Genomic DNA, 17,652 nt, shown 5'->3' with positions numbered 1-17,652 from the left:
GACCAGAGCACAGGCGTGCGCAGCCCATTTAATTTGGGTGTGCACCCAGGGAGCCCTGCCCTAGCCCCGCCCCCACCCACTCCCTCCTACTTCCCGCCCCCTGACTTCCCCCCTCAGAACCCTCAACCCTCCCTGCACCTTGTCCCCTGACTACCCCCTCCTGGGACCCCTGCCCCTCACTGCCTCCCAGGACCCTACCCCCTATCTAAGCCTCCCTGCTCCTTGTCCCGACTGCCCCCCAGGACTTTACCCCCTACCTGTCCCCTGACTGCCCCGACCCTTATCCACACCCCTGCCCCCAGATAGACCCCCGGGACTCCCATGCCTATCCAACCACTCCCCACCCCCTGACAGGACCCCCAGAACTCCCGACCCATACAACCCCCCCCGCTCCCTGCCTGCCCCAACCCCTCTCCACACCCCTGCCTCCTGACAGACCCCCCAGAACTCCTGACTCATCCAACCCCCCCCAGCTCCTTGACCCCTGACCACCCCCTCCAGAGACCCCCCCCATCCTAACTGCCCGCCCAGGACCCTCCTTGCTCCCTGTCCCCTGACTACCCTGACCCCTATCCACCCCCTGTCCCTGACAGACCCCAGGGCTCCCATGCCCCATCCAACCCCCCCTGCTCCCTGACTGTCCCCTCCAGAGACCTCCCCACCCCAACCACCCCCCCAGGATCCCACCCCCTATCCAACCCACCCTGCTCCCTGTCCCCTGACTGCGCCCACCCCTTATCCAACCCCCCTGGCCCCAGACCCCTTACCATGAGATGAGGCTCCTAGCCTCCCCACGGAGCCAAACGCTGCCCCGCGGGAGCACACAGCCCCGGCCCCTGGAGCACTGCACGTGCGGCGACATGGCTCCAGGGGAGGGGGGAAGGTGGGAGAGGGGCCGGCAGCTTGCAGCGCTCGGCCGGGCACTCCGGCCCGGGAGCGCAGACCCCGCGGCTTGCCACGCTGGTAGAGGGGGGCCATTTGCCCACCCCTGCATTAGGGTGTGCCTGGGCACACCTGGCACACCCCGTGCGCACGCCTATGGACCAGAGTCTCTTTTTGACCAGGCATTCCGGTTGAGAACCAGATGCCTGGCAACCCTGGCAGTTGGAGGTGAACAGCCAGCGCACGGGGTCCCGTCCCTGCCCATCCTGGCTAATAGCCACTGACGGACCCGCCCTCCAGGAACTGAGCTAGTTTGGTTTGAACCAGACCAGGTGCATGGCCCAGGGCTCGGCTCCGCGCAATAAGAATGAAACAAATCCAAGAGGGCCAAGTCCTATTCCACCACGTGCCGCCCCTTTGCCTTTCCCTTGGCAGGAAGTAGAGCAATGCTGCCCCCTACAGGGCAGTTTCTGGCAGTCTCCTTAAAGGACATGTAATGGCGCTTCCAGTCCAGGCCTTGAGGCAACAATTCTCCACCCTGAGCCACCTCAGAGCTACCCTCATTTCCCCGAGATTCACTGACATTCTCTTTGCTCCATTCAGTCCCATTAGGACTTGTGCTTTGGCCAAAAAGACCCATTTTATGCAGAGGCCAGGGGGTTCCCGGCCTGGGGGTGCTTGAGACGCCGCTGCTGGAACACCAGGCCAGCTCCACCAGCGCCTCCCGCACAGGCTGCCTGGCGCCCAAGCAGCGCTCTGACCTTTGGCACGCCCCTGCCCCATGACTCCAGTTCCCACCACACACCAAGGCCTGTGCTGTTACCCCTGCTCCCCACGGGCTTCCCACCAGTGAGTCCGGGGCATCAGCAGCCAGACAGTGAACGGGAGCTCTGGCAGGTGTCGGCTTTTCGCAGCAGGGCAGGGGCCGAAGGAGGCTGCAAGGAAAATGCTGCAGCCTGGCACAGGCTCTGGGTGGTCAGGACCTCCGAGCTTAGTGGCAGTTTAAAGGTGGCCCCTCCTGCCACATGCCCCCACCCCAGCACTGCACTGGGGCCCTGGGTCAGCACTGAGGGCAGGGCACAGCCCCCTGTGGCCCGACACACTCCTGCAACACATGGCTGGGTAGGGGACACCCGGCATAGGCAGGCCTGGCTCAGCCTGGGGGGAGGGATCCCCAGCGGTTGTGACATTTCGAACAGGTCGCCACCCAGAGCCAGGCCTCACCTGCCTGGGGGTCCTGCCCCCGGCCGCAGGGCAGCGAGGGAGGGGGCCACAGGGGGCCTGGTTGACCTGAGCTCTCCACGAGGCACTGCCTCCCTGGCACCCCAAGCCTGCAGGCAGGGCAGTGGGGGGTGAGAGGGAGGCTCAGACCCTGCACCCCGGGCAGAAGCTTCTTCCTTCGGCCCCCAGGAGCGGATTCCTGGGCCTCTGCCCATGGTCTGGAGCCCCCAGCCCCTATGGGGCTTTCCTGGCAGGGAAATCCCCAGCCCAGACCCGGGGTACCTGGGCGGGCAGAGCGCAGTGGAAGGATCCCCCCCAAAGACCCCCATTGAAGGACCCGCGCCCGTCCCCGCCTAGCTGGGGCCGCCGGTCCGGGTGCTGTGACCCTGCGGGGAACAGGTCCCGGGACCCCGGTCCTGGTGCAGAGCCCGGGGCCACCGGGGACCCGGCCCCCCTCTCGCTCGCCGAGCTGCATTGCCGCGGGAGCGCGCCCCGCCGCGGGAGCGCGCCGCGCACAGGAGCAGGGAGGCGGCAGCAAAGATGGAGTCGCGGCGGCTGCAGCTGGTGGGAGCGAGCGGGCGCGTCTAGGGCTCCCCGCCCGCAGGCCCCCCATGGCCTGGCCCCTCGTAGGCCATCCCCCGGGCTCAGCCTCCGCACAGGGGCATCTCCCCTCCGCCTAGCTGCTGCTGCGCTGCGGCTGCCAGCCCGTGCGCCCCCCGGCCCCTGCGCCCCCAGCCCGTGCGCCCCGGCCCCGCGCGCCCCGGCCCCTGCGCCCCCAGCCTCGTGCGCCCCGGCCCCTGCGCCCACCGGCCTCGTGCGCCCCGGCCCCTGCGCCCCCAGCCCTTGCGTCTCCGGCCCCGTGCTCCCCCGGGTCCTGCGCCCCCAGCCCCGCGATCCGGCCCTTGCTCCCCCAGCCCTTGCGCCCCCGGCCCCGTGCGCCCCCAGCCCTTGCGCTCCCCGGCCCCTGCGCCCCCAGCCTCGTGCGCCCCGGCCCCGCGCGCCCCGGCCCCTGCGCCCCCAGCCCTAGCACCCCAGGCCCTTGCGCCCCGTGCTCCCCGGCCCCTGCGCCCCCAGCCCTAGCACCCCCGGCCCCTGCGCCCCGTGCTCCCCGGCCCCTGCGCCCCCAGCCCTTGCGCCCCCGGCCCCGCGCCCCGGCCCGGCAGGATGCTGCCCTCGCAGGAGGCCTCCAAGCTCTACCATGACAACTACATGCGGAACTCGCGGGCCATCGGCGTGCTCTGGGCCATCTTCACCATCTGCTTCGCCATCATCAACGTGGTGGTCTTCATCCAGCCCTACTGGATCGGGGACAGCGTCAACACGCCCAAGCCGGGCTACTTCGGCCTCTTCCACTACTGCGTGGGCAACGGGCTGGCCAACCGCGAGCTCGCCTGCCGCGGCTCCTTCGCCGACTTCAGCACCATCCCCTCGGGCGCCTTCAAGGCGGCCTCCTTCTTCGTGCTGCTCTCCATGGTGCTGATCCTGGGCTGCATCACCTTCTTCGCGCTCTTCTTCTTCTGCAACACCGCCACGGTCTACAAGATCTGCGCCTGGATGCAGCTGCTGGCGGGTAGGCGGCCGCGGCTCGCCCCGCTGGGGCACGGGCCGGGCGGCACAGGCCGGGCGGCACGGGGCTGGCGCCGGCTCTCAGCCCAGCCTTGGCCCGGAGCTCTCGGGGATTCGCTCTGGGGGCGGCGCTGGGCTCCCCAGGCTGCAGCCCCGGGAGAAGCGGCAGCTCCAGGGCAGAGGGCGATAGACGTCGGGGAGGGTCCCGAGCAGGCCCGGGTGGCCCTGGGGCAGGGGGCTCCGAGGCTGGGCCGGGCAGGGTGCACAGCCCTGGGGTTCGGTCTGGCTTGCTGCCTCTCAGAGCAAGGGCTGGTTTCGGTGTCACGGGGTGCCCTGTGCACACCCGGATCCAGCTGCCATGTCAGCCAGGGCAGGTGGGTCAGTCCTGAGCTCTGAGCTAACTCGTTTGAGAGTCACCTGCCCAGGTTGCCCAGAGCCTGAGTCCTGGCCGAGTGGGGGTTGGAGTTACCGTCCCCGGGGCCGGGCGCCTGCAGCTGCCCGGGGTGCTACCACGTTGGGGAGCCAGCCTCGCTGCCTACAGCTCCGGACAGGGGCCTGCCCGGCTCCCAGAAGCCAGAACAGGGAAATCCTGTCCCCCCACTCAGACCTCAGCATCCCTGCACCCCGGGCACTCCCAGCCGGGGTGGTGGAGAGCCAGGCCAGCTGGGCCCGGAGGCTGGGTGTGCAGCGGGCCCAGTGCACAGTGGGAGGTTCTGGCTCCCGACACGGCACTCAGCCCCCAAGGTGGGAAGGACCCAGTGTGCCATGGGGCAGCTGCTCCCTCCCCCATCCCAGGCCCACCCTCCCTGCTGCCAGACACCAAGCCTTGCCCTTAGCCACTGTGCACAGGGGGCCCCTTCCTGCAGTCCCTGTCCCCTACCCAAGGCAAAGATACAGGATCGACACATTTCTACAGCAAGGAATGGCGACCCAAGCACCAGGCAGAGGTGACCCTGCAGGGGCCAGGCCCTGCCAAGACAGCCCAACCCCATCCTGACCTTGCAGGGGCCAGGCACTAGTGAGACAGCCCATCCCCACCCAGCAGGGGCCTGGGCAGATAGCTTCCCTCCCCTTGACCCAGCAGAGGCTGAGTAAAAGCTGACTCAAAAAGCGGAATTTGGACCACTGCTTTCAGGCCTGAATAAATCCCCATTCCCTGGGGCCAGGCCCTCCAGCTGCATGGGGGCCCTGAGGGCTCAGCCTCTGCTCTCTCCCCTCCAGGGTGGAAAGTTCTACTTGGCCATCTGCCTGCCCACCTGCCCACCAGCTGAGGAGGGTCCTGCTGCAGCCTCTGGCTTGTCAGATTGATGCGGTCTAGCCCTGACAGGACGCTCAAGTCAGTGCACCCAGCAGGCCTGGTCCTGCTCTCCACCCTGGGGCCTGGCTTTCTGAGTGCAGCTGCCGTGGTGGGGCATGGCTGGAAATGCTAGGCCTGATCCATTAATGGCTTTGAAAACCAGGCTCAAGTCCTTAAAGTGGCAGCAGCAGCAGCCTGGGGGCAGAGAAGGAAGCAGGGGCCAGGGCATGGGCTAGTGCTGGCCTTGGCCCTGGGGGAGGCAACCAGATGCATTCTGCTTGAGTGAGAGCCTTGGGTTTGAACGTCTCTATCATCAGTCCCAGGGAGGGCAGGATACAGGAATCCGGGGAACGTGTTACATTCGGAACATACTTGGAGAGCAGGTCTGGCTAAACCCTCAGGTTTTCCCTGCAAGAGTTTGTCTCGGCCCAGGCACCGGAGGCAGTGAGCGAAGGTGGATTCATGTTCTTGGTACCTTTAAACTCTGTTCAGCTAATGGGGGAACCAGCTCTGCCTCATTGCGAACACGCCAGAGTCGAAGGCCATTAGTTGATGCCAGTTCTGTTTACAAATTGCTCTACACCCCCAGGCCCCAGTGCTGTGTGGGTACATGTGGGTCACAGCACCCACTGCAAAGGGAATCCAGGAAACAAGGGGGCTGGCTGGGGCAGTTACTGTTACAGTCGCTCAGAACACAGGGGTGGGGAGAGCAGCTGGGCTTTTGGAAATGGACTATTTTACAAGAGACCTTCCTGGGCTGGTGTAGCTTTCCTTGAAGTCAGGTGGAGCATCTTTCAGAGAGCTCACTAAAGCTCGCCCCGGGCCAGGGAGTTAGGGGCTGTTGGCAGAGGAGGAGAGAGATTTCTCGCGCTGGCTTTGGGAGAAGAGGAAGGGGCCACAAGGGAGACTGGTTCAGCTGGCAGAGCCCCATAGAAAAGGCTCATCACCCCCTCAGCGTACAGGTCAGTGTTAGGTCAGCAGACAGAGGAGGGAAGGGAGGAGTGAGACAAGGTCTGGGAGTTACTCTACTCTGGAGCTAGAACATGGGCTGGTTTTCAAAACAAGGCGGACGATGCTGAACTAGATCCTGAAGTGAGTGAGGAGACAGTGACCTAGGGGTCAGCTGGGGTGACTTGGCAGCTGCCAGATGCTGGAGTGAAGGCAGCGCTAGCTGTGGGAAGTGCAGTAGTCCAGGGGGAGGTCATGGAAGCACGAATGAGGATTTCACTGGAGAGTGAACTGGGGCATGTGGCGGTTGCACTAAGCAGAGTTTGGACACAGCTGGGGAAGGAGGAGGAGAGATCAGGGCCTTCGCAGATAGACACAGTGTTATGGACAGTGGCGGTAAATGGGGGAGTTGTGTTGGGGTGGGACAGTAGAGGAGATGATGATGTGCGTGAGATTGTTTCTCTTGCCCCAAAGCAGCATTTAAGGCTAGAGATACTGAGCTGAAGGAAGCCATACTTTTCCCAGGCCACGGCAGGCAGTGAGGCCGAAGGCTGTACAGTCTCACTGGCAAAGGGGCGGTAGGCAGGTGGAAGCAGCAAGAAGGGAGAAGAGGGCCCACTCTCATTTCCTACCTGATTTTCAAATGCACTCATGGACTGGAGCTAGCGAGCAGGAGCCCACACGGGAGTGATGTGAGAGAGTGCGACACCCAGATACACCAAATAAACAGTCTCCAAACTTAGGCCAACCCCCCCCCCCCCAAAAAAAAAAACCACCCCAAGAACAAAGAAAGAAAGAAGACCTGGAAGAGTACAAATCAGGCATGCAGAAGCCCGGCAAAAAGGTTGGGGGCTAGCCAGTGCATTGCACTGACTGCTGCATGGCTGAGTACCTGCCCTGTGGGCAGGAGGCATGTGTGTGCATTCGATGCAAGCAGCTCATGGCCCTCATAGCCAGTACTCAGCCTCTGGAGACCAGAGTGGCTGAAGTGGAGTAGCTGCGGGAGGTAGACAAGTACACAAGCAAGACTTTCCAGGACACAGCAGCGTGGTCCCACCCCAGTCTGTGCTGTTGTGGAGGAGGAGAGTCTCAGAGAAGGAGACCATCAGGCTGGAGTGGAGAAAAATGATCCTGTAGTTTGGACCCTCCTTACAGATGATGTCATAGTAGCTCTCCAGGGAGGGGATCCCTGTTATTAGGAAGTGACAGGTAATAACAATGGGGGATTTGATTATTAGAAATCTAGGTAGTTGGGCTTGTGATGACCAGGAAAAGCGCATGGTAAATTGTCTGCTGGGCGTGAAGGTTGTGGACTTCTGGAGACATCTAGACAGACTTATGTGCAGCCAGTGGTTGTGATACATGACATAGGGATAGGTAGGAGAGAAATCCTGGAGGCCAAGTTTTGGCTGCTAGGTAAAAGATTAAAGTCCAGGACCTCCATGGTAGCATTCTCTGAAATGCTTCCAGGTCCATGTGCAGGGGCAGTTAAACAGGCAGAACTGCAGGGTCTCAATGCGTGGATAAGACAATGGTGTTTGGAGAAGGGGTTTCATTTTATTAGGAACTGAGGAACCTTTTGGGAATGGAGGAGCCTAGACAAGAAGGATGGGCTCCACCTAAACCAAAACCGAACCAAATTGCTGGCATGTAAAATTAAGAAGGTCACAGAGGAGTATTTAAACTAAGGGCTGAGGGAAAACCAACAGGTGCAAAGGAGCATACGGTTTGGATCCCCTTAGGGAAGGGGATATTCTATATTCTAGTAAAGAGACGAGGATAGACGTGCTTGACATGCAGGTAGGAGCTGAAGAGAAAGTCAAATGAAAAAGAGTCCAATGCAGTTATATCACATGAAGGCAGACAACTGAATATTAACCAATTTTATAAGTACTTCTGTACAAATGCAAGAAGTTTAAATAATAAGATAGGTGAATTTGAGTGCCTGGTGTTAAATGAGGATATTGATGTAACAGGCATCACAGAACCTTGGTGGAACAACGATCATCAATGGGGCATGGTAACACCAGCATACCAAATATGTAGGAATAACAGAGTAGGTTGGACTTGTGGGGGAGTGGCACCATATGTGAAAGAAAGAGTCAAATATAGTAAAAATCTTAAATGAATCAAACTTCACCATACAATCTCTCTGGATAGAAATCCCATGCTTAAAGAGTAGAGCAGTAGGAATATACTGCCAGCCACCTGACCAGGATGGTGCTGGTGACTGTGAAATGGTCAGGGAGATTAGAGAGGCTTCAAAAACAGAAAGCCCAATAATAGTGGTGGATTTCAGCTCTCTATTTTGATTGGGTGCATGTCACCTCAGGACAGGATGCAGAGATAAAATTTCTAGACACCATTAATGCTGGCTGCTTGGAGCAGCAGTCCTGGAACCCACCAGGGGAGAGGCAATTCTTGCTTTAGTCCCGAGTGGGGCACAGGACCCGGTTCAAGAGGTGAATGTAGCTGAACTGCTCAGTAATAGCGACCGTACTGTAATTAAATTTTATATCCTTTTAGGAGGAAAATACTAAAGAAGCCCACCACGGTAGCATTTAACTTCAAAAAGGGGACCTATATAAAAATGAGGAGGGTAGTTAAATGGAAATGAGAAGGAACAGTCAGAAGAGTGAAATGCCTGCAAGCTGCCTGTAAGCTTTTAAAAAACATCATAATAAAGGCTCAAACTAAATGTATCAAATAAATAAATAAATAAATAACCAACCAGTAAGAGGACCCCCCCCCAAAAAAAAAAATCACCATGGCTAAACAAAGTAAAAGAGGCAGTTAGAGACAAAAGACATCTTTTAAAAATTGGAAGTGAAACCCTACTAAGGAAAGTAGAAGGGAGCATAAACTCTGGCAAGTCAAGTGCAAAAGTATAATTAGGCAGGTCAAAAAATAATTTGAAGACCAACTAGCAAAAGACTCAAAAGTTAACAGCAAAAAAATGTTTTTAAGTACATCAGAAGCAGGAAGCCACCAGTCAGTGGGCCCATAGGATGATTGAGGTGCGCAAGGAGTATTCCAGGAAGACAAGGCCGTTGCACAGAAGCTAAATTAATTCTTTGCATCGGTCGTCACTGCAGAGGATGAGAGGGAGATTCCCACACCTGAGCCATTCCTTTTAGGTGACAGATCTGAGGAACTGTCCCTGACTGAGGTGTCCATAGAGGAAGTTTTGGAACAAACTGATACATTAAACAGTAATAAGTCACCAGGACCAGATGGTATTCACTCATGAATTCTGAAGGAACTCATATGAAATCGAGGAAATACATCACTTAAATCAGCCTCTGTACCAGATGACTGATGGATAACTAATGTGACACTGATTTTTAAAAAAGGCTCCAGTGGCGATCCTGGCAATTCGAGGCCAGTAAGCCTAACATCAGTACCAGGCAAACTGGTTGAAACTATAGTAAAGAACAGAATTATCAGGCACATAGATGAACACGATTTGTTGGGGAAGAGTCAACCCATCCTTTGTAAAGGGAAGTCATGCCTCACCAATCTATTAGAATTATTTGAGGGCAAGAATAAATGGTCAGTTTTCAGAATGGAGAGAGGTAAATAGTGGTGTCCCCCCGGGGTCTGTACTGATGCCAGTGCTGTTCAACATATTCATAAATAATCTGGGAAAAGGGCTAAACAGTGAGGTGGCAAAATGTGCAGATGACACTAAATTCTTTGAGGGTGACAACAAACGTGTAGATGAGGATGATCTAGTGAATATAGTGTACTTGGACTTTCAGAAAGCCTTTGACAAAGTCCCTCACCAAAAGTTCTTAAGCAAAGTAAGGAGTCATGGGAGAAGGGTCCTCTCATGGATCGGTAACTGGTTAAAAGATAGGAAAGAGTCCAGCGGAGGGCAACAAAAATGATTAGGGGGCTGGAGAACATGACTTATGAGGAGAGGCTGAGGGAACTGGGATTGTTTAGTCTGCAGAAGAGAAGAATGAGGGGGGATTTGATAGCTGCTTTCAAGTACCTGAAAGGGGGTTCCAAAGAGGATGGAGCTCGGCTGTTTTCAGTGGTACCAGATGACAGAACAAGGAGTAATGGTCTCCAGTTGTAGTGGGGAAGGTTTAGGTTGGATATTAGGAAAAACTTTTTCACTAGGAGGGTGGTGAAGCACTGGAATGGGTTACCTAGGGAGGTGGTGGAATCTCCTTAGAGGTTTTTAAGGTCAGGTTTGACAAAGCCCTGGCTGGGATGATTTAGTTGGGGATTGGTCCTGCTTTGAGCAGGGGGGTGGACTAGATGACCTCCCGAGGTCCCTTCCAACCCTGATATTCTATGATTCTATGAAACAAGGGGCAGGAATAAATGGTCAGTTTTCAGACTGGAGAGAGGTAAATAGTGGTGTCCACCAGGGGTCTGTACTGGCACCAGTGCTGTTCAACATATTCATAAATGATCTGGAAAAAGGGGTAAACAGTGAGGTGGCAAAATGTGCAGATGACACTAAATTGCTCAAGATAGTCAAGTCCAAAGCTGACTGTGAAGAGTTACAAAGGGATCTCACAACCAGGTGACTGGGCAACAAAATGGCAGATGAAATTCAATGTTGATAAATGCAAAGTAATGCACACTGGAAAACATAATCCCAACGCTACATACAAAATGATGGGGTCTAAATTATCTGTTACCATTCGAGAGAGAGATCTTGGAGTTCTCCTGGATAGTTCTCTGAAAACATCCACTCAATGTGCAGCAGCTATCAAAATAACTAACAGAATGTTAGGAACTATTAGGAAAGGGATAATAAGAAGATGGAAAATGCCACTATATAAATCCATGGTACGCCCACACCTTGAATCTGAGTGCAATTCTGGTTGCCCCGTCTCAAAAAAGATATATTAGAATTAGAAAAACTACAGAGAAAGGCAACAAAAATGATCAGAGGTCTGGAACAGCATCCCTACATGGGGAGACTAAAAAGACTGGGACTTTTCAGCTGGGAAAAGAGACGACTAAGGGAGGGATATGATAGAGGTCTATAAAATCATAACTGGGTGGAGAAAGTGAATAGTGAAGTGTTATTTATCCCTTCTCATAACACACAAGCCAGGGGTCACCCAATGAAATTAATAGGCAGTAGGTTTAAAATAAACAAAAGGAAGTATTTCTTCACACAGCGCACAGTCAACCTGTGGCACTCTTTGCCAGGGGATGTTGTGAAGGCCAAAAATATAACTGGCTTTTCAAAAAAGAACTAGATACATTCTTGGAGGATGGGTCCATCACTGGCTATCAGCCAAGATGATCAGGCACACAACCCCATGCTCTGGGTGTCCCTAGGCCTGATTGCTAGAAGCTGGGAATGGACACCAGGGGCTGGATCATTCAATACATTGCCCTGTACTGTTCACTCCCTCTGAAGCATTTGGCAATGGACACTATGGTACGGCCATTCTTATGTTCTTCTAGTACCAATGACAGAAGTTTATTCTGATCTCCCTGAAGATGCATTTCTGAGTGGGAAGCTGCATAACAAGGGATTCCAGCTTGATACATTAATCCTGGGAAACACATGGGTGCAATTGGTGAGTGACTTGTCATTTGCTTCAGACACAGCAGAGGAAACCTGGGTCACAAAGTGGATGGGGGAGGGGGGCATATTGAGGGAGAGAATAGTCTGAATGCAGGAGACAGCGCCTCTTTTAGCAAAAGAGTTAAACCTCCAGTGTCTGATTACTGGACAACAATCAGGGAAGGGTTTAATTAAGGCGTCACAGAAGGCCCAGCTCAAAACCACTGCCCCCTAGGAGGAAACTGGATCTAATTAAGAGGAAAGACTTTACTTCATCACAAATAGAAACCCAGCCATCTGCCCTGTTCACAATTCCAGTAACACAGAACTGGAGATTTTGCTAAATCCTTCTCTGTTATAAAACCAGCTACAACAGTCGTCTGAATGACAGTGTCCTATATTGCCCCACAACACCACATCTGGCAACGGAGGCCACCATTCCTTCCCAGCTGAGTGGATAGAAAGATCTGTGGGACAGAACTGATACTTATTTGAAAAGAAATAGGTTGCATGTTTTACTCCTCTTCCCCACCCTTCATGTGTTGCTTGTCACCTTAAACTGTGAGCTCTCTGGGGGGGGACTTATCTGTTTGGAAAGTAACTGGCCCATTGTGGGCACTACCATCATCTGGATACATAACTACCAATGACAGAGGAAGTTCCTAGAGGGCTAGAATGGAGGCCAGACAATTCAAGTTAGGCTGCAGGTAGTTTGGCCTCAACTGCATCTGGTGTGGTGGAGCCATCAGGCCATTTGACTGACCGAAGGGCAGAGAGGGAAGGTGCTTATATGAAGCAGACAGAGAAGGGCACTAAAACAGCTGGATTGATATTTTCAATGTCTTACCTCCAGCATCTACATATTGCCCACCTCCCCTGTGACCAGTGGACCTGGGGACACTTAGAAAGGCTCAGAAGATGCCCTGGCACATTGGTGACACCCAAGGATCACGGAACAGGAATTTCTTGTACCTGGAAGCCATAGCAGCATTACGGGAACAATAGGCCATCGACAGGCCTTGAGCATTCCCATCTTCCTCCCAGAAACAGAACTGGAAAATTTACTATTTTATTCTTTTGTGAAGGAAATTTGTAGTTTGAAATAACAATTGTCTCCTGGTATTTGATACTAAAGTTTAAGAGCATATGATACTTCAGACCAGCTTCCTGGGCTTTAGCCCCCAGACTTCCCATTGGAATCTAGCTCCATCATGACTCTGTGGCAATCCCCAAAGTGCACGACAAGTTGACAGCACTGCATAATCTCCTACTGTCTGTTGGGTTCATCGAGCTAATCCATAGAGCCACTTCTGTAAGCTGAGGTAGCAGGATGTTCCTAGGCAGTCTTCCAGCCACATATGGGCAATAAAACGTCAGCAGCATCACTCGATAGCCCCGCTTTCAAAACGGGCCTCAAGCAGACCTCTGATTTTGTGCTCACAATCAATTGTGAGCACACGTGGCAGATGCAGCCAGTTAGGCGACATCTACGTTCTACTGCTTGTCCCCAGGATTCAGTGTGGACAAAAAAATTAGAGGCCACATCTGAAAGTGTGTCCCCATTAAGTCCTCCTTCCTAGCAGTCTAACTTCTGTCTGCCAGAGTCTGCATGACACCAGACGGGAAGTCTGAGAACACGGGTCAGCCTTGTTTGCACAGGGTCATTTCATTGGCCATTTGATTCCTTTGTCTCCTTACCTGTTGCACTTTGGAGTTGATTATATTAGTCTCATCATGTTTAAGTGTTCAAGAAGCTGTGCTGGGAGGCATTTATCCACCTGGGCAGCTAAGGGTCACACCCCCTTGCTCGGCCAAACAAAGCGGAGCGAGCACACTCAAGGAGTGCCTTAGTTGCCAAGCCAGAGTGGGCACTTGCTCACACAACAGCCCTGTGACTGCTCCATGCTGTTCATTTGACCCCGCTGACAAGGGAATGAGCAGCCTACTGCATCCCAGGGGTAACCCCTGCCCTGGGGAAACCATGGGGGCCTTTTGTTCCCCCAAGAGCAGGACCAAATTGAGTACCAAAGGTTCCCCCTCCTCAACGAGACCATAACCCACTGACATCTCTCAGACAGGCCCTCCCCTCCAGAAAGCAAATGGGTATCATCTATTGTCAAACACGGAGACACCGCCACTGAGTAGTATCAGCCACTTGCCGAAGTACACCAAGGCAACATCACTGCATTGCCAGAATGAAACCCTCCCCGGGGCACGGTGCTGGGGGGTCAGCTTCCTCCGTACCTGTGAAAAGGAACCTTTTGGAAAGATTCACCCCCACAGCAGTTCTTTATTACAGCTGTGAAAGCCACTGCTTAAATGACTGGTATTTCTGCACCCAAAGGGACCAGACCCTCCGAGGTAGGGTTTGCATTTATGCTGGAATGCACATGGTGAGCTCGTGCCTCTTAAGGCAAACAGGAATGGAACAGTCACTTACCTCTCCCTGGCATGGAGATGCAGTTGCAGCCTCAGTTTCCTCCCTGACGAGAGCCTTCCTGAGTGGGTGTGGTGAGATGATTTGGGGTCCAGTCTTCTGGTCAAACCTAGGAAAAGGTACCTCCTTTGGGGGGAAAGGAGAGTCCAAACAAAGCCCCAGGAACCCCACCTTGCCTCCGGAGCTGGCTTGTTCCTGCTGCAGGGCTCCAGAGTCCTCTTCAAGGACAGGATTTTTTTACCACTGCCTCCAGGTGGCACCGAAGAGGAGCCAGAGGACGCCCCCCCCATCCCACGGGCTCTCAGAGTACGTCTACACCAAGGTCCATAGGGGCGGCCAGGTGCCCTCTGTACCGCTGCATCCCAAAGGAGTCAGGTTAACTCATCTTGCGTATTGCGGCAGGTCAAGCTGAGAGGATGGGAGTGGGAAAATGGATGGAAGCTGGAGTAAAAACCTTTGTGCAGAGCTCACTGCGATGCTACACACACTCGAAGGTTGGCATTCTCTAGACGCTGGGGAAAAAGCAGAGCTGCAACAGTGTTAGAGGCCACGAAATGTCCGTGTGTCTACATTTGTGAAGAACAGACCGGGAACTGGTTACTTGCACACAGGTGCTGGCACAAAACACTAATGCTAGATACAGTCAGACATACCAGCTCAGTAGACAATCCTCCAGCAGCCCCCTCCTGTGCATTTCTGCTGCTGCTTTCATCAGGAGATACCGAAATAGCATGTGCCCTTTCTCAGGGGCTCTGGCTGGAGTGCTGGCAGAGCAGAGGAGGGTGGAGGGTGTTATTTCCTGAATCCGTGAGGTTTATGTCAGGAGGTAGAAGCTATTGTTGAAGATGTTGAGTTTAAAAGGCAGTATTTATTTATAGCCTGGCCCAACACAAAGCTCACAAATTATCTACAACACCCAGCAGCGATGCCCTCTGCACAGGAACACACCCCAGTGCCATCTCTACATGCACCACCGTGTGCCCAAAGAGCAGTGGGAGCACTGCCAGCCAGCGGGGTAGAGAGGGGACTTGGTCCTCAAGTCTGGACTGAGGGTGGGAGACTGAACAGCTGCCTAAACAGACACGCCAGGCATCTGCCTTTTTGTAGTTCACATGCTGAGTGTCTCCCCATAGACATGCTGAGTGTCACCCCCTAGACCTGCTGAGTGTCACCCCATAGACAGTCCCCGCTAAAAACAAATGCTTCCAATGGCACAAAACACTTTGTCCTTCTGATTCCAAGGGCACATATTAACCAGGAATCCTGAGCGCTCCCTGGCTCGCTACGGCGGCAAAGCCCTGACCAACCAGTACATAGCAGCCACCCTTTGCTGTCATGCACTGGAGAGCGTTAACCTCAAGATCGCAGAACAACTGTTAGTCTTTGGTACCAGCCGGGGCTCCCATGCCCTAGGGACGGCCCTGTTACTCCCTCAAAGACAGCAACAATCCTCCCTAGGGGCGCCTCTTAATGACACTGGGACGCCATGTGCATTTCAAGGGCTGCACATGGGAGCCTTGCTTGTGAACATTGCTCCGTTAAGTGGGCAGCAGAGCAGACTGGGCAGCCTCTCGTGGTCAGGCCAAGAGGGGCAAGGTGGGGTGAGGCAATCATCTGGTTCACGAGGCTCCCCTGCATTCTGGGGCTGGGATCCTGAGAGCTTTCCGAATGTGAGTCGAGGACATGCTTTAACGATCCCACATTCAACCACACCACGTGAAGCAGGGGAGAAGGGGCTCAAGGCTGGGCAGGGAGGGGGACAAGAGCCGGGGGGCATTTCATGAGCAGCATGCACTGAGAGCGCTCTGCAACAAGAGTGCCCACAGAAAACACACAGCTTTAAAACAGCCATAATTTACACCTAACCCAACTGTTTCACACCCAGCCCAGGCCCTAGTCCTCCCTAAGAGCTCTGTGCCAGAGCCGCTCGGAAGGGTTTCATTACAGTTCTTGGACAAAAAAAGTCATGTTAATTAATTTGACCAATTAGCCCCTCTTCTCAAAAGGAAGCATTATGATAATGCTGAAATGTCCCATTTCAACACTCTCAGCAGGTAACATTTCAGAATGAGCTTCCACAATGAAATCCATTGTTAATTCGATTGGAGAAACATTTTTTAAAAGGTCAAAATTGGAACAAAATGTTCTTTCATCTGGATGTTTTGATTGACCCATTTTGAAATGGAAAAATTTCAGTCACAGGATTTCCTGTGAAATCGAAAGTCTGGTTCCCCCAGGCCCCAGCTTTATTCTTTATGTTCCAGACCTCAGCTCTGTGAGGCTGTCACCCACTCAGCAAGAAGCAGAGAGAATTACTTGCTTGAAGAGACATCTCTCCCCGATTTCAATCCAGCTGCAGGAATTCTCATCCTAAATCCCCAGATATTCCCTTTGGGATGGACTCAGCAGGGAGATTCAGCTGCAAGGGGGAGTTTCAGAAAATTAAGGGGGTATGACAGTGGAGAGTGCCTGTGAAACCTTCACTTGAGCATTGGCCACGGTCTGAACCCGGTAACACCAACACCAGGTGGAACGGGGCAGAGGATCTGCCAGGCTGGATTAGATCCAAGCTAGTCTAGTCTCTTGTCTGACTGGGCAAGTACCAGCTGCTTCAGAAGGTGCAATAACTCCTGCAGTGGGATACACTGCCCCCAGGGAAAGCGTCTTCCCAGTCCAGTATATGGGGCTTGGCTGATGCCCTGTGGCAGGTGGGTTTATATCCCCTCCACAGCTTTTTTTAATAAATATTTGTCTTTTACTCTGGATAGTCTCATTAGTAGTGCCCTATCATATTCACAGCCATGAAAAACATGTCACAGACTGTGAAATCTTGTCTCCTCCCATGAAATCTGGTCCTGTGTGTGCTTTTACCCTATACTGTACAGAATTCACGGGGGAGACCAGCGTTTCTCAAATTAGGGGTCCTGACCCAAAAGGGAGTTGCAGCTGGAGAGCAGCGGCTGTTGGTGGGCACCCAGCTCGGAAGGCAGCGCCCCGCCAGAAGCAGCGCAGAAGTAAGGGTGGCAATACCATACTATGCCACCCTTTACTTCTGTGCTGCTGCTGGTGGCGGCTCTGCCTTCAGAGCTGGGCTCGCGGCCAGCAGCTGCCGCTCTCCAGCTACCCAGCTCTGAAGGCAGCACCACCACCAGCAGCATCGCCGAAGTAAGGGTGGCAATACCGCACCCCCACTACAATAACCTTGTGACCCCCCCACAACTCCTTTTTGGGTCAGGATCCCTACAATTACAACACCGTGAAATTTTAGATTTAAATAGCTGCAATCATGAATTTAATGATTTTAAAAATCCTATGGCCTTGAAATTGATCCAAATGGACTGTGAATTTGGTAGGGCCCTGCTCATTAGCCATATATACATCTAATTCGTTTGGGGATCCTGCTCAGTTCCTGGTCTCAATGACTTCCTGCGGCAGCGAGTTCCAGAGGCTAATTGCACATTGTGTGAAAAATTGTTTCCTGTCTCAGTTTTAAACGTGCTACCTTTCAATGTCCCGAAATGACCCCCGGTTCTCCTGCCAGGACAGAGGGAGAACAGCAGTGCCCGCTCTGCCTCTTCTAGCCCATTCATTGCCCAGGCCCCCTTTATCAGCTCCCCGCTTGTCTCTTCTCTAATGGAGACAGGCCCAAGCTTTTCAGTCTCTGCCCGGGGGCTTTCCAGCCCCACATCATTCTCGCTGCCTCTGCCCGAGTCCCTGGATTCCTGCTACGTCCTGGCTGAGATGGGGGGACTAGCACTG

At 54.2% G+C, this 17,652-nt stretch overlaps 1 protein-coding gene across 3 annotated transcripts in view; it reads left to right on the top strand.

The window, feature by feature from the left end:
* The first annotated feature begins 3,164 nt into the window (after window positions 1-3,164).
* Window positions 3,165-17,652, top strand: part of LHFPL4 (LHFPL tetraspan subfamily member 4) — a 64,465-nt gene continuing 49,977 nt past the window's right edge. For all 3 annotated transcript variants that reach the window (XM_005296004.4, XM_065552863.1, XM_008173347.3), the window contains exon 1: window positions 3,165-3,673. In XM_005296004.4, the coding sequence (XP_005296061.1) occupies window positions 3,268-3,673 (406 nt within the window). In that variant the 5' untranslated portion in view covers window positions 3,165-3,267. The remainder of the gene's footprint in view (window positions 3,674-17,652) is intronic.

This window comes from Chrysemys picta, chromosome 7 (assembly GCF_011386835.1).
Source record: "Chrysemys picta bellii isolate R12L10 chromosome 7, ASM1138683v2, whole genome shotgun sequence".
In the NCBI taxonomy this organism is placed as follows: domain Eukaryota; kingdom Metazoa; phylum Chordata; order Testudines; family Emydidae; genus Chrysemys; species Chrysemys picta.
Note: the sequence above shows the minus strand (reverse complement) of the source record. Positions and strands in the feature narration are given on the sequence as shown.